The sequence below is a fragment of the Anser cygnoides genome, chromosome 1 (genome assembly GCF_040182565.1).
Source record: "Anser cygnoides isolate HZ-2024a breed goose chromosome 1, Taihu_goose_T2T_genome, whole genome shotgun sequence".
Classification (NCBI taxonomy): domain Eukaryota; kingdom Metazoa; phylum Chordata; class Aves; order Anseriformes; family Anatidae; genus Anser; species Anser cygnoides.
Window position 1 is genome coordinate 94,363,796 of NC_089873.1, and position 26,248 is coordinate 94,390,043.

General features: G+C 40.4%; 1 protein-coding gene across 3 annotated transcripts; it reads right to left on the reverse strand.

Annotated features, from left to right (window-relative positions):
• Nucleotides 1–903: 903 nt before the first annotated feature.
• NXPE3 (neurexophilin and PC-esterase domain family member 3) lies at nt 904–24,990 on the reverse strand. Of its 3 annotated transcripts, XM_013185481.3 has the most exons (8): nt 24,716–24,990; nt 20,017–20,105; nt 19,527–19,739; nt 11,779–12,539; nt 9,743–9,816; nt 5,675–5,881; nt 4,389–4,735; nt 904–3,244 (listed from the first exon to the last, which is right to left on the reverse strand). In XM_013185481.3, exons 3-8 carry the CDS (start codon nt 19,617–19,619, stop codon nt 3,206–3,208), a joined length of 1,521 nt encoding a protein of 506 aa, XP_013040935.2. In that variant the 5' UTR covers nt 19,620–19,739; nt 20,017–20,105; nt 24,716–24,990; the 3' UTR covers nt 904–3,205. The 3 variants fall into 3 exon arrangements, with proteins under 3 accessions (XP_013040935.2, XP_047913896.2, XP_047913897.2); XM_048057939.2 differs by having other exon boundaries at nt 904–4,735; XM_048057940.2 differs by lacking the exon at nt 20,017–20,105 and having other exon boundaries at nt 904–4,735.
• Between the last annotated feature and the right edge of the window lie 1,258 nt (nt 24,991–26,248).

A 26,248-nucleotide genomic window follows, 5' to 3' on the forward strand; every position in this document is an offset into this window, starting at 1 on the left:
AGAGGAAACATCGTGTTTCAGCACTAGGTCTCATGCCAGGCTTGTGCCACTTGCGCAGATCAATCCCCTCCAAATATACACCATCAGAAAAAAAAAAAAAAAAAACCATTTCAAGTGATTTTAATCTATAAACCACTGTATAAAACTTCTAACCAACATGCAACGCAAAATGTAATAGGTAAAACTAAGGGAAATATGACACACTTCTAGAGCAGCTATAAAAACAAAAAGGAAAGTTATGTGAGGTTTGGGCAAACAAGATAAACTGATGCTAAATCAGATAAAACAATTTTAGTGCACAAACTTGCCCTCTTTACTAGGAACTTTTTATTCTTCGAGCTTTTTGGCTATTTGAATTGCTTTTCTGATCACATCAGGAAATAAAATACATTACAGCCTTCTCTGCATTGTAAGCATTTCAATAATATACATATAATGGAACAAAAAACTTTGAAAACAAGTTATTTTTCTAATATACAGAGCCCTGCACTGCTTCCAGGAGATAAGAAGAGCCTTCCAAACAGTCTAAATATGAGTGTAAACTAAGCAGGAGGAAGTGACCTGAACAAGAGCTTTATAAATTAAATACGCATTTTGTGACAGGCATTTTTTTGCTTTTACTTGAATGGAAAGATGTTTACACTCACACTTCTGCAACAAAAAACAATGCAAAAAAACAGTACTCTTACTTTTCCCAGAAGACAACTTCAAATATTTGCTTTTGTAACATATGCATGGAAGCATCATCTGTAGTACATAAAAAGCCATACAGACCCTTCTAGTAAGGAAAGTTCCTGTTTTTGAAATGCTTACCTTTAACAAGTAAGAATAATGAAGAATGGTAATTTGAATCTTAAATAAGATGTACAATAATGTTGTGTAGCAGAAGAAACTAGAAGCAACTGAAATTGAAAAAAGCAATGGCAGCTACTGCTTTTTATTCTCTTTTATCAAGAACTCGAATAACATTTTCACTGAACTTCTGGAATCATGAAATCAGCCTACATGATATATGAAAAACAAGATCTCAAACTACCAATACCAGAAAATCACTGGGTATCAGTCTAATCGGTAAAATAGAGAATGCTTATTTTATAAATTTCTCGGAAGTCTTCTGATAAACATCATTAAAATACAAGGCCTTTTCCACCAGCATTTGAGTTGCATATGGAATAATTAAATAAATAACCAAAAAACCCTCCATTTTGAAAGGTTAATAATCAAATGGCTCAGGATGGGAATGAAAATATCAAAATTAATACAGTTTGTTCCCTTCGACTGAAGAGAATGGAAAGGAGAACAGGGCTTTGAAAGTCTCATGAAATAAATTTTTTCATGTAAATTAAAATACTTAACTGACAACAGAGAAATTCCATTCCAGTCCTGTATCCTATTAAGTAACTTGAAAAAATAACCAACCTCTTAAGTCCTCATTAAAATCCATTTAGAAGTTTAAAGGTTTCAAGAAAATGATTTAAAAATATTTTATTGCTTCTGATTATGTTTCTACACACAATATGCATATACATATACAACTGGTGCAATGGGTAGCAAAAGGAGTATAGAAATGAAAACAAGCTTCCAGTTCAACTGAATGACAGAAGCAGTGTGTCCCCAGTCTTCATCTTTTAACATTACTCACTCCTCAGTTTCTCCCTTTCTTCTCCCTGTCTACTCCAGAGCCCAAAGAATTAACTGGCAATTTCCCTCAAGTTCATGACCTATAAGTTAATCTGTTATTAAAAAAATATTAATTTAATCTAATTAATCTAAAAGGTAGAGGTTCTATCAGACTGTGATTAGATATTTGCTAACAGCAATCCAGTTCTATTTCTTTCAGTTTTCATAGCATTTGAAGAGATTCATTTTTTTCTCTTTTTGATAGCTAATAGTGATGAAAAGTTGCTGTTGAAGAGCAGCAGTGAACACTAAAATATTCAGAGAAGAAACACGTTGCCACAACACTTTCACACACGATATGGCTTTTTGAGGAAAACCAAATGGTTAGTCCACAAATTAAGTAGTATCCTTCAAAGTAAAAGTTTGCAATCCTATTTTCATTATTTTACATTATTTGGATAGATTTGTTATTCAGGATGAAAGCCTTATACTCTACCCATTTTAAAAAACACACCTAGAGAAGATGAAAGGTCATTTTGCATTGTGGTGGCTTACCTTCCCAGACCTGAATTGGTATGGTCTCCTTTTAGCAGCAGATAAATTGCCATTAACATATTAAAGTAAGAAACACTTACCTAAAGCTAATACATGGGCAGATACTATGTGAGACAGCTGTCAGTAGTAACTGGCAAATTGGACCGCCTTAATTCTGATCTGAAAAGCTAAGAATAAATGCATTTTTGGCATATGCAACTCCTCCGGTCATTTTTAAACATTTAAAAAAATTTAAGTTTATATATGGATGCTACTGACTTTTACATGCTAAAAGCATTTACATTTGGTTTTAAAACAGTCCTCAGTTGTCCTTTAAAATGAACGAAACATCAAAACACTGTTCCTCTAGCTAGTAGCATTAGCTCTCATGTTCCAGCAATAACAGCACAATCTTCCTACACATAGCACCAAACCTGGCAGAGAGTAAAACACTTCTGATATGAAGATTATTTCAATTACTGCACTATGTGCAACCAACCCATTTATTAATTTTCATCTTCACAGTTTGCTCACAAAGAATCAGCTGCCATATTCTCTTTAAGTGTTACGAATTTCTTGAGAAACACTCCATGTGTCTTGACATATCTCTCAGTAAAGCCACTGAGAAAGCCCTCCTTTGGCTTGAGTGGTACCAGAAATAAGACAACACCGAACACACCTCTACAACATAATTTGGGGGCTGAATTTAATCAAAACACTAAAACAAAGTGTTACTGATTACAGCTGTAGACAAGTTCAGTCAAATTAGCAGCAGCAAACATCGCTGTGAGAGGCCCAAGAGTCACCTGCTTTCACACTGGCAAAAAAAAGTAAACATTTACCAAGCATCTGTATGAAAGGCAATCCTGTGTGTGTTTGGCTTTTGGGTGGGATTTCTTTTTTTTCACTCTTTATACTGGCAGCAGTGAAGCTGATGAAGTGATAAAATGGTCAAACAGAAGAAGGAAAGGAGGACGTCATCGCTCAGCCATGATACTAGCGTGTGTCAGGCTTACGCTGTCACCCATTTGCGAAACATCATCAAGTGCATTCAAGTAACTTGGCTTTTCCGTACAAGCGCAATGGATATCTGTATGTACAAAAGCACGTAACAGAAGCTCAGCTTTGCAGGAGCATAATGGAATATGTTTATCTAACAGGGAAGGGAATCATTTTCATTAGGAAATGTCTCAAGCTTCAAGTAGGCAAGCCTGCAATTTTAACATAACTTGCAGAAATTGCCTGAGACAGTGTCTTCACTGAGATCGTAACACACACATTTCTCTGTCACGGATAAATCAAGAAGTAGACAGTGTATCACAGCTCAGAAGAGATTCAGTAGTACAGGAAACCAAACCAAAATATTGCCTACTTGCATTATTTAGCAGCTATCTGTAAACACCAAGGGTGCCTAACTAGTGTGCTCTATTGAATTTCAGCCCATTATTAATGGCTTAATACTACAGACATTTTGATTGTGCTTCCTTGACTGATATTAGTGGCTTTAGGACACCCCCTTCGTATTTCTAATTAGGACTTCAAAACGAGAACAGACATTGTGCTTCTCTGGCTGACAGAGGACTGCAGCAGATGCCCCTCAAACTGTGGAACATGGGGAAAGACCGATCCCAAAATCTAATTCCCCAGGTTCCAGGCAGTTCTCATCAGCGAGGCCCATGCAACAGATTCCGTGTTGTACGAATTAAGCGTACAGTGCAGACGACTAGTAAAGCTAATAACCCACACAGTTCCCTATCAAATCTTGTCAATTTAATTTAAGGTGCTCTGTAATAATCTGAGATAGAAAGGGTAAGGCTGAAGAGAATCAGCCTTACAGGAAGATACGGCCTTAACACTCAGCTCTTCTCTACCATCCTTCAGAGCTACCAGAGTTACGGCCAGCCACTCTTACCGCACGCAAATACAGTAACCAGAGCTCTTCCACACCATCCAGCAAAAACTCGATAGCTCTGACAAAGACCAGCTTTACTTCAGCCGCAGCAAAACGTGACATAGGATACCTACTTGTGCTAAGTTTGCAGAGGGCACACATAAGATAGAAATGCATCTATTTGATTCCTAACAATTACTTCTTTTGGGTGCAAGTTATGTGGCAAGTAATGAGCCAGAGACATCTCCCAAGCATCCACAAAGTGCACAGCAATTCCTGAGAACATTTTCCTCATGACAGAATCAAGCTGAAGGGAATACCAGTCACTGTTAAAGAGGCTTACTTCTGGCCCGAGCTCCTGAACATTTGCAGTTCTGATGATGATTAAAGTCTTGGGGCTGCGATCCAGCAGTTGAATGACTGACCTCCGAATGTTCCTCAGCCGCCGAATGTACACTTCCACAGGGAAAGTGCTGAAGTGGGACCATATAGTTATGGCTACCACGGTGTTTCTCCCACCCACGATGCCATTCAGCTCGTTGGCAATGTAGCGCAGTTCACTGCTAAAGACAGTTGTAAAGCGAATGGGTGGCCCGTGACAGCGGAATTTCAGTAGGATATTGTGCTTCAGGTCCACGGACATAAAAGGGCCCACGTTCTTAGGGCTCCCCAGATTAAATTCCACTAGATCTGAAAACCCAAGAGCAAACATTAGCAAAAGATGGCATAAGAGATAAAACAACCAACAAGAAACTAGGATCACAGGGCAACAGTAGCAGTAGACAAGTGAGTACTTAATTCTAAGAACTCTAAAATGAAACTGAAGATGAGCATTGTAAGTGTATTCCAAAGTGGAGTTTATCAGTATTGAAATCTGCAGGACAGCACACTATACTTTCAAAAGGCTGCCAATGTTTTTTTCAGCTTTCCCAAACTGTTTCTCTCCTGTAAAAAAGGAAATTTCTAAATAGACACCTTCAGTCACCACTGCCCTATGGATCCAGAGTTCTTGGCAACCTTTCTGGCTACCTCAAGACTCCATTAAATTTAAAGAAGAATTCAACTGGTCGACATTAAGGAGTCTCAAAGTCTGCATTTCAACATGATTGAACTACTTTGGGGTGGTGAAAAAGGAATACTTACTTGGCTACTGAAATTCTGTTATTTAAGGAAAACTTAAAACAAGGGAAACGGAAGAGCGAGCTAAAAACCAATCAACAGTAACGGAAGTCACTTGCTTCCTGAAGTCATTCTGTTACTTCACTTCATTCCAAAATTACTTAAGCTACTGGGCTCCTGCAAAGCCTTATACAAGCACCCTACATGAGTTTTGTTGTGCCCCCTCATGGCCACATATTAACTCACAAGAGCAGTAATGTCCTTAACTGGTGAAACATTTTATAGACAACTTTACAGATAACTTGGGGCTCTTTCTCCCAAAGGCCTACAAATTTCTAATGTTTGCTCAAACATATGACTGACTTTCTGTCACCACTTTTGACCATGTTTTGCCTTCCCTTTTCCTTTTGATTTGTCATTATCATTTAGTAAGATCAACTGTCTGAGATGCAAGAAATAAAGCTTTGCACAGGTCTTTAGGGACAAAATCAAATTAAAAAAAAAAATAACCTGGAACAACTGATGTCAGATATTCAAACCACTGCCTTATTGTAGAGTCTCCAAACAAGTGGATTACTTTCCCTTGTAAGCACTTGCTTATATCATCTGACTTGTTAAAATGATGGATCCAGTGTGTTCTTGGCCTCCAGTGATCTTCATAGTAATAACCAGAAGGGGAAACTGTGGGATCTTCAGCTCTGTTCATACTGCTTGAATCTGGAAGAGAAAATTTCTCTGAAATTAACATACAACAAACAAAGCCTCCATAACTGTCATGGCCATATATACAGTTGAAAGCGAAGTACTGATATACAACATCAAAAAGCTTAATGCAACACATTCCTGCAAGCCCAAATATTTTCCCCATTATTTCTGCAGCGAAACCTACTGATGCTTGACCACTTATAGTTTAACTATATTTTTGACTATGATTTTAAAAAAATAAAAAAATAAGTATCTGACATTTTTCACATTCGGACAGAAATGCTTGAACTTGGATGCATGCAAAAGGTTTAGGGGAATATAGGTAGAAAGATCAGCAGAGTACATGATTCTTCCAGTCTGGACAGGATCCCAGAACTCAGAAGCCCCACTATTCCTCAAACATCTGCTGCCAACAAACAAGCTGCCAACAAACATCTGCAATTCTCTGCGCCGAAGTGCACTTCTCCCCCCTAGTGGCCAGCCTGCCGACCAAAGAGGATGAGCAGCTGCTGTGCATTACTGACACTGCTCTACAGGAGCAGCCTCTCCCACTGCAGCACCAGACACCAACTCCAAGGTGAAAACATGCAGGGGGCAACTTGATACCACTCATATTTGCTTAAAATAAATAAATCCTTCTACTGAACAGCCCCCACACTGACACTACGCCTGCCCCAACCACACATGCTTTAAGAATGAAATCTGAATCATAAAGACTCCAAAACTAGGAAATGCCAGAGTTACAGTTATCAACAATAATTTTATATGCCCTTTGAATGTATAAATTATGTTAATTTTTAATTCCAGGGGTTTCGTACTTTCTCTCTGCTATCTAGCCCCTTCCTCTTTCGGTGCCTGGGATAGGTTGCCCTCTAAGGAGCAATTAGACTACACCAGGGAAAATCTGTTCTACAGGACTCCTGCTCACCTTGCAGAAGTTGGACAACATGCTGCAATCAAGGGCCAGAGGTTACAGGAAGAGAAGCTGCAATCTCATGGTTACGTCAGTCAAAAATGGCCATATTTTTCTTAGTATCCAGTGCGATACAAGCACATCGAACTTTCTTGAGGTCATTAAGTACAGGTTCCTCCTTTACCACACATCTGTTCTAATACCTAAGGGCCTGGGAATGTGCTGACTCACAGTGGCACACAGAGAAACCCCAAAGCCACTGCCTGAACAGGGAAGTTTTCTATGGCAGTAAACTGAGCAAGCACGGAGCTGCTCTCTGGCACCAAAACCAGCAGCATGCAACAGCCACGTCCATCTGTTAAAACACTTTTCCGCACCTTGGCATGGAGATTACCTGGCTAAGAAAAGCCCCTGGCCTGTCACAGCTTGCAGCTGTTTGGGAATACACATGTCAACGTGGCCAAAATCATGCCAGGGACCACTGTAACTATGTAGAGGATTGGCAGGGGAGTTCCAGCGCCCAGGGACATCTTCTGGTAGATGCTTCATTATAGCACAGGTGCAGCCAAACTATTCACACACTCAAAATCCAAACAAAACAAAATTAATGAATAAATAAATCAGGCCACAGGCATCTTTGAACACCCATTCCTACTTGTAATTTTTGGGCCTTGCTGTTTCTATGCAAAATTCTGTGTCTTACAGTAGATGCTAGCCTCCTTAAACGTTACAGGGACACCGTAAAAAGCAAACCGCTGTGTTTGCATAACACAAAGACTATAGTCTTGATTACTGCATTTTTTCTGTGGTACATTTTCAGTTAGAAAATGACGATCAGAGGGGATCAGAGGATGCTCAGAGGGCTGGAGCTCCTCTCCTATGAAGACCGGCTGAGGGAGTTGGGGTTGTTCAGCCTGGAGAAGAGAAGGCTCCGGGGAGACCCTATAGTGGCCTGCCAGTGCCTAAAGGGGGCCTGCAGAAAAGCTGGGGAGTGACTCTTTTGTCAGGGAGTGTAGTGACAGGACATGGGGGAATGGCTTTAAACTAAAAAATGCGTAGGTTTACTCAGAGGGTGGTTAGGCCCTGGACCAGGCTGCCCAGAGAAGCTGTGGATGCCCCATCCCTGGAGGTGTTCAAGGCCAGGCTGGATGGGGCTTTGAGCAACCTGGTCTGGTGGGAGGTGTCCTTGCCCATGGCAAGGGGTTGGAACTAGGTGATTTTTGAGGTACCTTCCAACCCAAACCATTCTGTGGTTCTAAAATCTTATCTTTGGATAATTTCTTAAATAATATGTAGCAAATAAGGCAACAGTGCTGATGAAGAAAGGAAAAAAAAACACAAAAGCAACCAACTAATAATATTGACTCATCTAATCTGCATGAAATAAGAATCGTACAAAGGAAAAAAAAAAAAAGAAGAAAAAACCAACCCCATCATATGGTCACGTAATTAAAGATGAATTCATTATGCAAATTCACAACTTCAATTCTTTTGCTTCTTAAGTTTTGGTGTAAACATTTTGCATTTTTTTTTACCTTTTTAATTAATTTTAAAATTGGGCATACAAAAAATACATAAAATAAGATATTAGAACAACCTGTAAAATCACAGTAAACCTAACTCTGACATTTGAAATCTGTGTTCAGTATCACACCAGTTTTGCTCCAGAATTCAGAGAGACATTACTTTGGGATTTTATGGAGGAGGGTAAAAGCTCTGAACTGAATAGTTACAAACCAAGAATAGGGACAGAAGCTGATATTTCAGAAGAATGAAATTTTAAAAATAAACTTGATCTACATTCACCCCCAAACAGAAATGTATGTGCAAAAACAACAAAATGAGGAATTTAAGTATGCATCAATCCTAACAGTCATACACCTGCAATATTTATTCCAGTTTATTGAACTGACTTGTTCAGAGACTGTTCCTGTTAGGAGGAATTTCCCTGAGGAATATTGTGCCGCTCCTATCTACCCTTTCTAACCCATCATTAACCCTCAGGAAACACAGACAGGCTTTGATCATCTGTATCCTACAAGAAGGGTAACATAATCAACTTTCAAATGTGCAGCAGTTTCTCTGAGAAAACATAGAAGTAAACAACAAAAGGCATCTCGTCTAAAGAGTCTGGAGAAAGAAGGGGGGAAATACTGCTGGCCTAACAGCAGATTTTTTATTTATTTTTAAGTGAACAGCAGAACTAAAATCAAGAAATGCTGTAGACTGCTTTCTTTTAAGACTTGATTGCTCAAGTCATGAACTCTACCTTTAAAATCTCCTATAGCCTTATTGAAAAACATCTGAAAAGCTTTCAATTACGAAGTAATTCTCTGCGTATCACATTTTATGCAGAGTTTTTAGAGACATAAGCATACATATGAATATGAATGAGATAAATCCTTTAACTTAGCATAGACTGTGTTTTTGTTCTGTGTTTACACACCATACAGAAAACTGAGGTTCTGTTCCACAGCTTTAGGTTATGAAAACCTGTGGTAACAAAAGTGATAGTAATAATTATATGCAAATTGTCTAAAATCTATTACATTAAGTTCTCAATGAAGAAAAGTAAACAGGAAACACCTCATAGCCAGTTTTGCTAGATTAACCAGAGTGTTTGGAGAGCAGCTACTTTAAGACATTTTCCCTCTCAGTAAATGCCAGAAAAGGCACATTTGACAAAAGAACAGAAAACTGCTTTTCTTTTTGATTTTTATTTTTTCTAAAAATCACACTTATGTATGTAATTTTAGACAAATTTGCTGTTAGCCCTGAGCTTACCTTACAGTAGCACCCAAAAATTTTAATCTTCAACACACAAATTTTAAAGTATATTTCCATTCCATGCTATGAAAACAAAGAAATCCATTACTACTCATGCTTCTAGTTCTTTTTATAGATTTAATTATAGGTTTAATTATCAATTAGAAACAAGAACCTTATAAAATTCACTTTACCTGTAAACGCCCTGGGCTTCACAATCACTGCATCAGGTCCACTGGAGAGTATCGGCCTTTTGATATTCACATCACTTGAATGAAAAATAAAATAATAATATTATTAGGCTTAAAATTTGAAGTTAACATCACCATCGCTTTTTCTTAATCCACTTCAAATAAGCACACAGGGCTCACAATAAGATTTTTTTGTATTTAAGTTTACTCCATATAGCTGAATTCATTATGTATCAATTTCTTTAAGACCACTGCCACTGTTCTGAGGCAACATTCGAGATTTAAGAGCACTAGGACACAAATCTCATGCACATTTTCACTGGTACAAACCTAGATAAAGCTATCAAGCTATTAGAAGTATGTTATATGCTTTGAGGGATTAACCACAAGGACGGGAAGTTCCCAGCTTGTGGTTTGTGTACCACTGCCCGGAGGCAAACCACTTGCAAGGGTGTGCTGCAAAAGCAGCTCCCAGCTCTGCCTGATCTCTGTAGCTGCTTACCACAGTAAATACCTCAAGTCAAGGTGGCTACCACTTTGAGCCTCCGCAACCCCACAGCACGTAGCGGAGCTTGTGGCAGTCCAGCACAATCACCACCTGCAATTTTAGCTCTAGGCTGCGCTACCGGTGGTGTGACCTGCCTCTGGGGATAATGGTGGTACCAGTCAACATCCAACCCACTTCAGACATCTCCAGCAAGGTCTTCCAGCAGCACTGCAATTTGCTGAACATGGAGACAAAGCTCATCCCCCTAAAGACCGAAAGCCATCAGAAGTGCTTCAGTGCTTCTTTGTGGACATCAAAGAATTCTGATGATTTTGTGCTGCATCCGTATCCCTACTATACAACTGCTGTGACAAAGGCAGAGTTTTAATGCTAAGCTCCTGTTTTGTCTTTTGATGCTGTTTTACAGAGAACTCTCTTCTGATATTTTTCTCCATTTAAGAAATAAACTATTTGGAATTTCTATAAGCCATTTCAGTCAAGAATCTCAGCTGAACAAAACAAAAAACAAGCTAAGGAAATGTCACATTCCCATTTGTAAGCATCACCAATCAATATAAATATCAGCCATATTTTACAGGTGATATGTCTGAGCCGCAGCAAGCCAAAAGATCCACTTACAGACTTGATAAGGAACAGCCCTGTCCCTCCCCTAATTCAACAATACAGAGCTGCTCCCCTAAAGTCTTTCCCAATACAAGCCTCAAGTTGACATACTGACGAAACACTTCACTTCCGCACGTTTTTTGGAGAGCAAAGCAGTAGCCTACAACTACAATTCTGACACAGCACAGTAGCTGTCTAATCTCAGCTGAGGGTATAGGCCAAAGTAGTTGCCTCATGTGTACCCACGCACTAAAGATATTAAAAAAAAAAAAAATCAGAATCCAGAGGAAAGAGATGACTGAAATTAACCTAATTTGATACCTTACATAACATGCACAAATCATTTCCACTTACTTACAAACCTATTGCTCAGCAGTTTGTTCTGCCAGGTGTTTTCTTCATGACAGACTTAGAGTTATGCCTAACACTTGGAAGTTGTACTGAGCATTATGTTGCATTACATTAAGGATGTCCTTTGCTGAGGATAAAAACAATTGATACTTTGTGCAAAAATAAGCTTAAAGCCTGGACCTTTTTTAGGTAGTCCAGACTGCCAAAAATAAATCTTAAAGCATTGTTATCAGTATTTCAAGCATAGGTGTGGAAACAAATATAAGGAAACAGTCCCCAAAACCACCACCAGATTTAGACAGCGTATTCATGTGAAATTTAGCAGGTGTGCCCAGGACTGAACGCAAAGTGTAGAGAGAGGGCTACACTCAAGTTTCTTTAGTTTAACATTACTGTACTCTTGCATGGCTGGATGGAGGGGAAGAGAATATTCAACTACTCACATCAAACACCTGCTCCTTCAGGCACACTCCTCCTCTAAGGCTGGCAATCTATCATCTTTGTCCAATAACCTAAAGTTTGTCTTGAAAAAAACAAACACTTGACTGCATACCTATAAAGTCAATAACATACATACCTTTGGAAAAAAAGGCTTTCCTCGTGTGTCAGAAGACCTTTTTGATATCCACCCTTGGCATGGCTGATTCGGCTGGCACAAGAGAGTTTTCGTGGCTTGTAACAGAACCATGGCTCACCCGTGTATAGATCTGTGAAGTTACAGACTGGAAGATCTCCAGGCAAGCATACGTTACACTCAGTAGTTTCTGAATACCTCCCAGACTTGAATGAGCTTTTGAAATAGACCCTGTCAGGCCTTTCTTCTCTTAAACGCAGGAGTACTTGGATCGCTTCACTTGGATGGACAAGTGTCACAGATACTTTGACCTCTCCTGGCCAAAGCAAAGTAAAAAAGACTTTATAAAGGCCATTATGGCAATCTACAATCCTTCCTGTCGCTCCAGCTTTCAGCAGAGGAGAGTGGATTCGTGCCTGTAGGTAGTCTCCACCATATTGCTTGGGTTTTCCTTGGAAATCCTTCATGCGAACGAGCACCTCTAGCTGATCACCCACCTTGAAAAACCCCCTAGGCTTCACAATCACAAAATCGCTATGTACCGGATCAGTGCTTTGTAAAAAAGCAATTTTGTCATCGGGGGGTTTTGGCCATTGTATTGCAGCAAGCAATGATTCCTGTTCCACTTGTTCTCTTTTGGACAAAGTCTGCTGCTCATAACCACAGTAAGGCTTCCTGGTAATTTTCGTTGTCTGTGATAGAGAAGGCTGGTCATTGTTTTCTGTTATCCAATTTGATCCTGAAACTGTGTCGTCATCCAGGTGCTGGGAAGGGAAAAGAAAACCTGAAACTGTTCTATTAAATAAAACTCTGTGAATAACAGACGTTTTCTCAAGGCATGACCCTCAGAATTGGAGTTTGTTTTACACATTTTTGAAGCTGACCAAATGAAGCAGCTTTACTAGAACACACACATCTATTACCTTGACTGTGAATTTCTAAAGAAACAGTTGTGTGATCTGTGGTTACTCGAAGATAATTTTATCCTTCTCTAGCAAAGCGGCTTTTATATAAAGCATACTGAGTATTTCTTGGGTAGTATCGTTGCTATTAGTGTATTCTGTAAATATCAGCACTGTGAAAAAATATGGAAGATCATATGATTAAACAGTTAAATAACTCAAATTTAATTTTCTTACTGTAATAATGTTTTAGTCATAAAGCACTATGCTGGTTTTGCCTGGTCTAGAGTTAGTTTTCTTCATAGTAGCTCATATAGTGCTATGTTTTAGATTTGTGATGAAAATAGCGGTGACAACACACCAATGTTTCAGTTGTTGCTGAGCAGCACTTACATAGTTAAGGTCTTCTCTGTTTCTCAAGCTGCCTGCTAGCAAGTAGGCTGGGTGTGCCAAAGAAGCTGTGAGGGGACACATCCAGGACTGCTGACCCCCAGCTGATCAGAGGGATACCCCATACCACACGGGATTGCGCTCAGCAGTAAAAACTGGAGGTGGGGAAAGAAGTTTGCCAGGGCTGCTGCTGCTCAGGGGACTGGCTGGGCATCAGGCAGCTGGTAGAAAGCAATTACATTTTGCATCACACTTTTAAAAACACATTGGTGGCAAAAACAAACAAACAAACAAACAAAAAAAACCTTTAAATTACCTTTATCTTAACCCACAAGCTGGTTGTTGTTTGTTCTTCTTTTAATTAAACTTTTGCCCTTCCGATTCTCTTCTCCATCCCACTGGGGATGAGGAAGTGAGCAAGCAGCTGCATGGTGCTTAGCTACCTAGCAGGGTTAAACCACAATGAGCACAATGAGGTCTAACAGCTGCCCAATATAATGCAAGGAAATAGGCTTTCTTTGAGATATTACACTGCAAATTAATTTAATGCACCCTTTGGTCATGCTGTCAAGGGAAGCCTGCTGCATGTAGCAGCTGTGGTCATTTCTCCGGTCACATTCACACCACTTCTCATCTAGTTAGCTAAACTTACACCTTGAATATACACAAAATCAGCAGTTAGTAAGTATTTAATTATCGGGTATATGTAACAGAAGTTATAATACTCGTATTTCATATAGAAACAAAATATGACAGATCTTTCTTCAAGCAAAGATGAAAACTATACAAAGTATCATTCATATGACATCAGAGATTATGCTAGTTTAGACTTCAAAGTTTTTTTTAAAAACTGCACTATTTGCAAAGTTTTAAAAGCTGATTGTACTTACCCATATCCTAGTCTTTCCTGTTCCCTTCCTCCATAACTTACTGCTCAGTAACATACTAAAATCCCCAGCACTTATATTAAACCTCTTCATTGTTACAAACCTTTCTTAATCCATGTCAAGTATCACCTAGAGTACATGTACATACTGAGTAGCTCCCCCTAGTATATTTATTATACTGACGTATCGAAATAAAAATAATTGAATCTTTGTGTTGTTCAAATGTCTTTTTTTTTTTTTTTTTTAATAGAGGAAAGGCAAACCTAACAAGGAACAAACTAACAGGCTTTTGAAGCCAGTTACATAGGAAGTTGGTTTTGACCAGCTTAGAGTAAGAGGATATTGAGTACGTTGTGATGTAGGACAGATATAGAGAAGTTTGTTTGATTTCCACATTAACAACTAAACATGACATTGTAAATTGTTATATTTTATTTATGTTTTAGCTATAAAAGATAAATTAACAAGTACCCATGGATACACATGGTGTGGATTTTTTGTTGTTTTTGTTTGTTTTGTTGGTTTGGTTTTAATTATGGTTTATAATAGAACCATACACAAATACAAACATCTCTGCATGTTACTTTTACTAACCCAGTAAATTGCAGGCAAAGCTGAGAATGAATCTCAGAGACAGATCAACTTTAAATCTCGCCTACATGCATTCTTGAATTAAGCCAAGTTTCTGTCTTTGGATGCCTTCCCGTTGTCTTCCTTTCTTTTGTTCAGCGTATACATGGCATAGATAATACTACATGGAAAGATTTTTAAAAAATAAGCATATCTTTAAATGCATCCAACAGGCTGGTAAGTATGTCTGAGTCAGCAAAGGAGGGATGTGGGAGGAGAATACGTATGTCTGCACAACTCTTGGGTTCAGTGTACACTCTCAAGAGAAAGTTTAAATATTTTAACCTGGTTCTTCAAGAGGTGGGAGTGGGAAGGGATGGAAAAGGTATATATATATGTATATATATATATGTGCTTCCAAATAAACAGCAGAGACACAGCTATCTAAGAAAGCCTTAAAAAACAGACCTATCACCATTTTAACTTTCTATAAATTTATTCATAGTTTTTAACCTATTCTTTCTGTCCAAGATTTGCAAGATGTTGTTTATGACCTAGCTAGCCTTTCTGAAGTCTCTCCAAGGGCATATCTAAATTTTTCAGTAGAAAATAGTGCAGAGAACGCTGAACTCGCACAGTCACAAAACAAAGCAGAGAATATAGTTCAATGTTTCTCAAACAGTCTACCTACACAGACTTGATTCTATCACAGCACCAGGCCAAAGCTCCTCACTTGTATGCAGCTGAGGTCCTAGACAAGCACTGTCACCTCAACTCAAGCACCTCCAGGTTATGGTAAAGCAGAATTGACCACACCACAAATACTTCCTCAGTCAGTCTTCAAAGAGGAAGGGAGGCAAAGAAAAACAAACAAACAACCCACACCACACCCTCTCCACAAAGGTGAATTCAAACCTTTTCCATAACTTGAAGGACCATTCTTTCTGTAACATCCTTGTTCATCTTTACAGTTCTCTTCCAAGCCCAAACAAGACTGTATTATTGCAGAATTATAAGCTAATGTATGAAAGTATGCTATACCATGTACAGTATTCACAGGAGAAGATATTACAGAGATTCACTTTTCCAGTGAAGGCAGGGAAAGCTTCAGAGTCAATTCATATACTGAAGATCCTTGACTGGAACAGAAAAGCTTTGCAAACCATCTTCCTTTCGGAAGTGCTTCTCAGGCTCATTTCCAAACAAGAACTCAAACTCTCCTTTCTCTATGGATAGGCATGGCTTGCCCTGAAGTGGATTGATAGCTCAGTTTACCCCCACTCCATTCCCTATCCCCTCTTTCATTGGCATTTACAAAGCTCTGACTCCTGCATGATAAGAAGTGATACTGAGTCCAGTCAGAAGCCTGCCATGCCAAACTGTGGGCTCTCTACTCTAATCAGAAGTAAAAACACAATCATATTTCTTGCGGTAGGACAGATAAAAAGCATTGCTCAAGATTTCTCATGAGTCCTCTTCCTTTATCTTATATAGACTCTTTTACTTTTTAATGCAATCTCCTAATTGAATAACACTTGCCCTGCTTTATTTTCACATATACTCCATTCAGAATGTCTTGATTTTGAGTGCAGTTCCTAACATCTGTTTATTTCCCGCATTCTAAAGTTAACCAGAACGCAAATGTAATCACAGAGTAATTTAATGGATGTCTACTGAGTAAACAGGCAGGACAGAATAGATTACAATTTAATTAAGCACAAACAAATCCACAAGCTGTTCCTGGCGCACAAGAGATATGCCATAAGCAGGAGAAAAAGGAAGCTGCATTTTCAGAAGAGCTAATGAAATTTTCACCTCAACTATTCAACTTTTAGCATTCTTGCTGCCAACTAAGCAAAAACTAAGTATAATGTATAAGCCCAGCCTGACGATCACACTCTCAGAGATATGTCCCTGCCACGTTGCCCCTGCTCATGGCAGGGGAGTTGGAGTAGATGATCTTTAAAGTATCTTGATCTTCCAAGTCAAACAACTCTATGATTTTATCATATTCTAGAACAGTTACTGGGGACTTGTTTAGACCTGCAATGAACACTTGTCCTTGTTAAGTGCAAGAACGTAGGTGGCTGATAAAAAAAAGAAGAAAGAGATGAATATTTCAATTGCTGCTGAAAAGGTGTAACTCCATCTATATTTCAAAGTCCTATATCCTCCATCAGCCATAACTGTTGGTTTGGCCTAGTACCTCAGGAGCGATTGCCATAAACCTGTGTGCGCCACTATTAACATCAGAGCAGGAAACATCACAGGAGATTCTCAGATAACAGGCATGGCAGTTTAAAAAGTAGTTCAAGGTTATCCAATAGAGAATCTTAAGTAACACAGCAGACAATATTTGAAACCGAACAAACCCCATTTACTGAAAGGCCAGTCATCTTATTTTATGTATTTTTACCAAGTACTTTATCCCTAGATGTTTTCTAAGACAGGCATGAGATCAGTTCATTGCCTTTACTGTCTCACAGCACTGAGTGGGTGTTAAGTTTCTCCAAATGTCAAAGCCAAACCTAAAAAGCCACCATCTGACAGACAAGTGTTCCAGCAATAATCTGAAAAAGATGATGCACTTATCTCCTGTCGGCATCTGCATTTACCAGTAACAATAAAAAGCTTTGTTATATAGTTCTTTTGTTCAGTTCCAGCCGTTCACATTCAACCATTCATTTGTTCTTGCAAGACACTTCCCTGTTCCTACACACTGTCTCTTTTCTAAGTATTTTTAAATAAAACAAAGCTCACAACCAACCCTGAAGTGGTTCTATCACTCTAGAGGCAATTGGTACACAAATACAAACACCCTTGTAACCTAAAACCAAGATGTTGCTCCTCAGTACTTTGATCAATAACTTGATACTTTGTAGAAAATTATTGAACATTTTCCATCTGCATGGGTGTGTTTGCAAAGAAAAAAAAATTAAAGAAAGTAAAAATACATTTCTTCTGGTGCTAGAATACAATGGTCAGCTGCCAAGGAAGGAATGACTCCATACTAAGAAGCAAATTAAGCAATAAGTAGCTTATCAAATGTTTTGCGGACAGCTTGATTTTATTTTCATTTTTTAAAAACAAGGTAAAAAAAGCAAGGTTCCAGACAGACATGGCACTGTCGACAGTTTATTATTAGTAACTCAAGGACTCAAGATGGAAGATTATTAACATGAAAAACAGTAAAGTCCTAAAGAAAAAAAAAAAAGCAAGGAGGCTAGTTGGGCGCTAACCAAGAATCACCTTCAAGTATTTAGCTTTAGTCAGATTAACTCAATGATCTGTGGGAAGAGAAGAATGGTTGATACATTTGCAAACATGTTCTCAACAATAACCAATAATAAGCCTTCCTTCTAGAGCCTAACTGGATTTCATTATGTGAAAACTTTCTAGAACTTTTTCTGGCTTTGAACCCTACCTGAGAAGAATCAGCACAGATACCTATAGTAGCCTGTCTGAAAGCTGTGCCTGAGATAGAGACAAATAACAGATCAGGTCCATTCAGAAAAGTCAAGACAACTGAAGAGGCTAAAGTTGCATGTTACAGTGTAAAGAGTTACCAGAAACACAAAACTGAGTTTGGAATATCAGACATATAAAGGTCAGCAAAGCCATGCAGATACTTATCATGAACAGTGCCAATAAAAAGCACAGAGTGAATGCCCTTACTGCGTGTTTCCTTTCAGTCTCTTAGCTCTGTCATAGCCCTATTCTCTAAGAAATGCAATTTTAAAAGAGAAAGCAATGAAATAGGCTAGGTTTCAAAATATCAAAGCTGTTCTTCATTCAACAAACTCTATGAAATAAAATAGAAAAACAGCAAGAGACAACAAAAGAACAGCTGCTTTCTACACTATACGAAAATGGCCATACTAACTCAGACTAAAGGTCCCTCAAATGTATTACCTTGTCTTCCAGTAGTTTCCAACAGCAAGTATGTGGGTAAAAATAAAGATCAAACATGTTGTGATACTTCCTCTGAAGTCTTACCCATCATCTAGCTATGTATGATTTAAAGACTTCTTCACCAGGGTCGACATCTTTACACTTAATAACTCTTAATAGATTTTTTTCTGCAAACTCATCCAGACTTTTTGAATATATGTTTTTAATCAGCTATCTGGTCTTACTACAAGGACTTCTGCAGCTTTTCACTCTATGTAGGAAAAAACACTACTGCTTCCTCTGAATCTGGCATTATTTTATCTGGCAGATTTTAATTTCATGTCTCCACTAGTACTGGAAAAGGCAACAAACATCCATTCTTTAGTTATTGTTCCTGTGCCACACGTGATTTCAGATCTCTCAGACATCTTTCTTGTCTTTATCTGAACCTCTTCCAATCTAACTATATTTGGGGTGGGGGGAGGGGTGTGAAGAGAAAGGATTTTTAGAGCCCCTCTTTTGCATTACTTTATCTGGGCATCACTAGCCAGGAAGAAAAAGACTTTGCAAGAGGAATACATGATTACTGATTAATGCAGCCTGAAAGTACGCCTGCACTGAAGTGATAAGTCAAACACATAAATATGCAAGTCAGATGCTGCAGAGGAAAAAAGGAAAAAGCTGAGAGAAGTTGCATCAGTACAGGCGAGAGACCAACTAGCTAACTAGCAAACGACTCTGTAGAAAACAACCTAGGGGTTCTGGTGGGCAGTAAATTGACCAAGTGTCAACAGCTTAGCCTTGTGACGATGAGTTAACAAGGCCATAACCAGTGAATCAAGGGAAGTGATAATTCCCCTCAGCTCAATCTTGGTGAAGCCATATGAGGAACACTATGTCTGGTTTTTGGACACCTAGTACCAGAATTAAACTGAAGCGATCAGCTGAGAACACCTAAGATGACTATGGGTCTGGAGCACATACATGCCAGGAGAAACTAAGGGAACCAAACTTCAAGTCTGCAGAAGACTAGAAGTCACAACTCCAATGTTACAGGCAGAAAGGAATAACGTTGTTCAAGCCCTTTGCAGAAGAAACAGTCTCCACTTACCTCTAACTGAAAAAAGTTATGGACCAGCACCACCACAGCCAGTACTGCCATAAGCAGGCAGAAGATTTGCAGTCTGAACGAGTCACGCCACATTGTCCACTCATGTCTTTCCCTCCCATGTTAGACGCTGCCATGATTTCCATTCACCGCAAACATGAATGTCATTGCGTCTCAGTAGTGCACAAGTGAGTTCAGCCGACTTCCACTTCATTCCTGCAAGCACATTTGCAAAAATTATATTAAGTGCCAAAAATATTGCCAGACGTAGTCTGGCAAATGTGTTCAAAACTCATTTGTGGCAATCTGAACAGTACTGACTCTATTGAGCATATCAAGGCAAAACATTATAAAGCCAATCTCACCTGCATTTGACAGAGAAATATCAAAAGAGTGCGAGATTTCTTTCTGGCAACCACACTGTGACCATTCAGCCATTGTGAGCCCAAGACTTTTAGCAAAAACTTTAGGTTTTAGGCACCCCCACATTTACCTGACTGGAGATCCCAAGAAGTTGTTATTAAGGACTGAGTTGTGAAGCAAGTCTGGATAAGCAAGATAAAAGGTATTTTCTCTAACTTCCTGCTGGGGAGAGAGAAGAAAATAGCTGTAACACCTAACAGTTCAAAAGAAGATATCTACCAGAGCTGGATACGCTAAAATTGAACGAAAACTTCAGAAATCTTCTCTAACATTAGACTATCCTCTCTGATTTTTTTTAATCATCCCTTTTACATCCTGTACTCTTGTGCAGCTCTACTGGTAAAAACAAAAACAAAAGACTTCTAGAAGAACACAGGATTGTTTTCACAAAATATAATAATAGCCATGCTTTTATAAAATTTAACTTTCATGAAATATGTTTTCTTGATGTTGGTTGATAGGTGGTCTATTACAGAACCACAGACTTAGCAACTGTTGATAAACCACTTTCACAGCTTAATGCTTCTTAAGTTTGAATCTTTTATCTTGCTCCTTTTTAAAAGTGACAATCTTAAGGTAGTCATTCTGCAAGCAAAAAAGGGTTCCATTCTTGCAGAAGGAGAAGCTCTGAACTTGGAAACACACAAGAGATGGCAAGGAGAGAGCAGCCCCTTTATATCCAATATTCTCAACACAGCATTACTCATGCAAACATCCACTGAGCGCAACAACATAATCAAATGATTAGATAAATTTCATATAACTTTCTACAAATAGTTTAACTGAAAAGCTATAGTATTTATTAAGACTATATGAATAATGTTGCATAAATTTAAATTAAATGTAACGATGTACTAAATACCAAAATTAGCTAATTAAATCATTCACTAGATGAGCAGAGAGTAGAAAACTGAAATATATTACTGGATAACCAGGACAGTCTCAAAAGAGACCATATATGAAATTGCTTTATGAGGATTATATGGATTATAACTGTAGTTGCTTTGCTGAGAATTACAGAGATTGCATCTCTGACTAATGAACAAGCATCAAAAGAGCAAGACACCCATTAAAATGAAAGTATCAAACTGACAAAATGCAACAAAAATGCAGATTTGTTGGAACAGTTCTGTGCTAATGTAAAGTATTAAGCTTGCATAAAATATCAACGAGGGTTTTAAACAATAACTGATGATGAATACACTTAAATAAATTGAAGTGCTAATTTAAGGCCACATATGACCATTTGAGGAACAGAAGCAAATATAACACGGAAAAAGGTAATTTCAGATTTTGTTGCTGAGAATGCTCTTCAAATCACTGAAAAGCCAGAGACTTTGTAAGTTATTAGTTATGTCATTTCATGCACCTAGAAAGGCCACATAGACTACTCCCACATATTTTTGTTACTCCATCCAAATATTGCCTGGATCAATCATAACCACCAAACATCATAAATAGAATCATAGAGTCATCTAGGTTGGAAAAGACCTTCAAGATCATCAAGTCCAACCATCACCTTGACAAGGTCATCACTAAGCTGTGTCCCTTATACCATATCCATAATTCTCTTGAATACCTCCAGGGATGGGGACTCCCCCACCTCCCTGGGCAGCCTGTTGCAATGCATGACCACCCTCTCTGGCCTTCCAGCCAGTTCTCCACCCAGCAAATTGTATACCTGTCCAAACCACGAGCAGCCAGTTTCTCCAGAATACTGTGGGAGAGAGGGTCACACACTTTACTAAAATTCATGTAAACATCCACAGCCTTTACCTCATCTACTAAGCGGGTCATCTTGTCGTAGAAGGAGATCAAGTTAGTCAGGCAAGATTTGTCCTTCATAAACCCATGATGGCTGCTCCTGATCACTTGAATGTCCCATATGTGCCATGTGATGGCAATCAAGATGACCTGCTCCGTGACCTTCCCTGGTACTGAGGTCAGACTGACAGACCTGTAATTCCCTGCATCTTCCTTCCTGCTCTTCTCGTAGAAGGGAATCACATTTGCTAACCTCCAGTCAACTGGAACCTCTTCGGTCAGCCAGGGCTGCTGGTAAATCATTGAAATTGTCTTGGAGAGCACTTATGCCCGTTTCTTCAGTACCCTTGGCCAGATCCCATCTGACCCCATAGATTTATCAATGTTCAAAACATGTAGGAGGCCACTTACAGTTTCCCATTACACTACAGGGGCATCATCTCGCTCCCCATCACCAACTCATCAGGCTGGGTATCTTGAGAACAGTTGGCCTTACTAATAAAGACTGAGGTAAAAAAGGTATCGGGTACCTCAGCCTTACCCTCATCTTTCATCACTAGATTTCCCTACACACCCAGTAATGGATAGAGATTCTCCTTAAGCCTCCTTTCACTGCTGATGTATTTATAAAAGCCTTTTTCATTGTCTTCCACTACACTAGCCAAACTGAGTTCTAGTTGAGCTTTTTCTTTTTCCCCTGCACAGCTTGACAACAGCTCTAGAGTCCTGAGTAGCCTGCTTCTTCTTCCAGAGTTCATAAACTCTCTTTTTCTTCCTGAGCTCCAGAAGAAGCTCTCTGGTCAGCCAGGCTGCTCCACTTTCAGTGCATCGGGACAGCCTGCTCCTGCACCTTTAAGATTTCATTCTTTGAGGAAGCCCAGCATTACCAGACTCTACCTTTCAAAACCACTCCCAAAGGACTCTGTCAACCAGGTCTCTAAATAGGCCAAAGTCTGCCCAATGGAAATCCAAGGTAGCAGTTCTGCTCATCACCTTGCGTACTTCATCAAGGATTAAAAACTCTATCACTCTGTGATTGCTGTGCCCAAGGCACCCTCCAACCATCACATCATCCACAAGTCCTCCCCTGTTTGCAAACAACAGGTCAAGTGGGGCACCTTCCCTCAATGGCTCCCTCACCACCTGCATAAAGAAGCTGTTCTCCGCACACTACAACAATCTCTGTTTCCTCTTTGCTGTATTTCTGGCAGACATCTAGGAAGTTGAAGCCCCTCATAAGAACAAGAGCTAGTGATCACGAGGCTTCTAGTTGTTTGTAGAATATTTTATCTACCTCTTCATCCTGGTTGGTCAGTCTACAAGACTCAACGTAATATCAGCCTTATGGGCCATTATCCTGACTCTTAACCAGAGAGGCTCATCCCTTTCATCACCATCACCCAGCTCCACACAGTCGAGGCATTCCCTAACATACAGGGCTACCCCACCTCCTCTCCTTCCCTGCTTCTCTCTCCTGAAGAGCCTGTAACCATCTACTACAGCACTCCAGGCACGTGAGTCATCCTACCACATTGCACTAAGGCCAGTCATGTCATAGCCCTGAGGCTTATCTAAGTCTTCCAGTTCCTCTTGAATATTTCCCACGTTGCGTGAATTTGGGCAGGTGCACTTAAGTTGGGCTCCTAATTAAACTGCTTGGTTGGATTAAGCATCTGGAATTCCTTTGTGCTGTTCTTCAGGTGCTCTCCTGCTGATCCCTTTCCTGGCTCTGGGCATCTATTTCTGGAATTGAACCAATCTGAGTTGGGTGGATTGCAGTTCCCCTCCCCTTGTAACTGTATTTTAAAGCTCTTCTTCACCAGCTTGCCAAGCCTGTAACTGAAGATGCTCTTCCCCTGCTCATGCATGTTTCATGTATGAGAGACTAGAGCTGTCTTGCTGAAAAAAAAAGTTCGCTCAAAAATTTCATATTTCTGTGAACGTCATATTTTCTAAAACAAGCAGTTACATGGTTTTAGAGCTTTTTTTAGTAAAGGCCTTAGCATACTTTCAGTTCCATCAGCCATGAATAATAGATCTAGTTCATGTTTTATATAATAGAAGTGCAACAATATGACAAAAAGCCTTAAATTCTTATCCTATCCTTGGAGTGCTTTCTGGATCCATCCACCTAGGAGGCAGGAAATATCCTTGTAAACAACAAAGGGAAAAAGAAAAGAAACACCATATACATATGCATATACGTATATATATATGCATACTACACATATATGTACACAGAGGTTTTTTTTCCAGTAAAGTCTCATATATTGATGATGTACTTCCAGTGAGACAAAACAACATGAAGTTAAGACTTATTAATGGTAAAATTAATTTTCTTTTTATGCAATAAACCATGGATTTTTTTAAGGTAAAAAAAAAAAAGCTTCTCACTTCAGACCTATAATTTTGAATTTTCTACTTTTTAAGTACTACTCCTGTCAGCTTTGTTCCACTTCAAGTGATGACATGCATCACTTTGTCCAAGGTTGGAAACAAACACAAGCCCAATGACATTTTTATGACCGGTTTTCAAGTTCTCTGATGCAGTTACCGAATTGCCTTTAAAAATAAAGCCATTAAATGCTGTCAGGTCTACATCCCAATACTTCCCTAAGCAAATAAGATCAGCATAGCACACATTAGCACAGCTGCTTCAAAGACCTGCCGTGAAGATCCCTAAGAAAAGCCACTAATTCTGGCGATGGCCACCGAAGACCCCGTCGGGAGCGTTTTTGGAGCTGAGCCTTGCCCCAGCAGCAGCAGCAGCAGCAGCAGCCGCCACGCAGAGGTCACCGCACAGCGCTCGCCGGAGCCGGGCAGTGCTGCAGCTCCCTGCACCAGCTCCAGCAGAGGAAAACGCCGCACAACGGCACCAACCCCAACCCCTCCATGAAGCCCCCGACCCGGGGACGGGGGAAGCAAACAAGCAGGCGGTGTTGCCGCCAGCAGCGCTGTAATTAAGCTGTATTTTCCCCCAGAGCCGAGTATCCCCCGGAGCATACCTTCTCCTGCGGATCGCATCCCTCGGAGGAGCGGCAGTCCCTGCCCCGGCTGCCCCGGCAGGAAGCACCTTCCGCCGCCCAGACAGAAACCCAGCACCGGCAGCCCTCCTCCTCCTCTTCCTCCTTCTCCTCTTCCTCCCTCCTCCTCTTCCTCCTCAGGCCGCCCGGCTTCCCCCCCGCCGGAGTTTCTCTTCCCCACAGCGGCCCCGCGGCCGCAGGCCCTCAGCGCGGCCCCGGCGGCTCCCGCCGGGCCATGAGGAGGAGGCGGCGGCCTGTCCCCTGTCGCTGTCCCCTACCCCCGCCCCCGTCCCCTGTCCCTCGGCCCGCCCCGCCGCCGCCCCTCCTTCCCCCGGCGCCCCCGACCCCATCCGCTGCTGCCATGGCGCCGCCGCCCGGCCCCGCCCGCCGCCAGCGGCCGCCCCCTGAGGGGCCCTGCGCTGCGGCGGGCGCTGCGACCGTGAAGAGCGAGGGCCGGGGGAAACATAAGGGTGAAAACCCGTGTCCTTTTCACCAGGAGTCGCATTTTGGAGTCGCACGAGGCCTGTGTGGAGCACTGTCTGCCCGCGCCTGTGTGGGGTGGCGTTAGCAGCCCCTCGCCCCAAGCCCTGCACCGGGAGAGGGCTCTGGCAGGACTGGCGCTGATAAGTTTTAGCAGTGCCAGCCCTCGGTGATAAGGTGAGAAATGGGCAAAATGAGCCACGGTGGAAGCAGGACTTCAGTGCTTGAGGGCGCACACAGCCAGAGTGGAGCCTAGCCCCAGCATCACAGCCATATGGCACTCTGGGGCTGGTAGCAAACCCCCGACAAGTGGATTTACCATCACATGTAATCACTTTGTAAGTTTAGGGATACCTTTTTCCAAAACATCCACATACTAGCTACGGCTTGCATGTGTACAGGTTAAAGGCACATCTATATGTTTACTGAGGAATAGTTGGCTCGCTTACTTCTTCACAAATAAGTTGAAAACACACATAAAGCTGATGAAATATTGCCACAAACATAATATTTTAGCTATTATAAATATTAACTACTTGCTCTTGCATGCTGCCCCATTAGCCACAGCTACTTGGAATGAGTTAAGGGACATGGCTGCTACTTTTCCTTTCCACACATTGTAGTGGTGATTATGTGGTAAAGATGGAAAACAAAGTCTCAACAGGCACCAACTGTTATTAGTACTGAAGCCAGGGATAGAAGAATGGGGGCTTGCTTAATCGTATTAATGATTTCTAAATAAAACAATCGTAATTATTAAAGCCAGGAATGAAAGAATGGGGGCTTGCTTAATCACTTTAAAATAGATATTGCTGAGTGTCTTTGCTTATTACTGTGCAAATTAACCAAAATAAGGAGTCTCGGGGCCCCTCACAGAAGATGTTTCCTGACAAAAATGGGAAACCTGTCTCAAAAACCAGCTGAGACTGACCTTGTGGTTTGGACAAGAGCCAAGGAGCAGCTGAGTCTGTACAAAGGCAGGGGGTCAACTAGTGATGAAGAGGAGTTCTTGGACTTCATCCTCACGACCCCCCG

Bases quoted from the DNA above. Each gene is read 5' to 3' on its own strand.
- NXPE3 (XM_048057940.2), bottom strand. From the start codon at position 19,619: ATGTGGCGTGACTCGTTCAGACTGCAAATCTTCTGCCTGCTTATGGCA. The intron at 9,817-11,778 runs GTATGTATGTTA...TTTTCATTCAAG, and splicing joins GAAAGCCTTTTTTTCCAAAG to TGATGTGAATATCAAAAGGC. The intron at 5,882-9,742 runs GTAAAGTGAATT...TTTCTCTTCCAG, and splicing joins GAAGCCCAGGGCGTTTACAG to ATTCAAGCAGTATGAACAGA.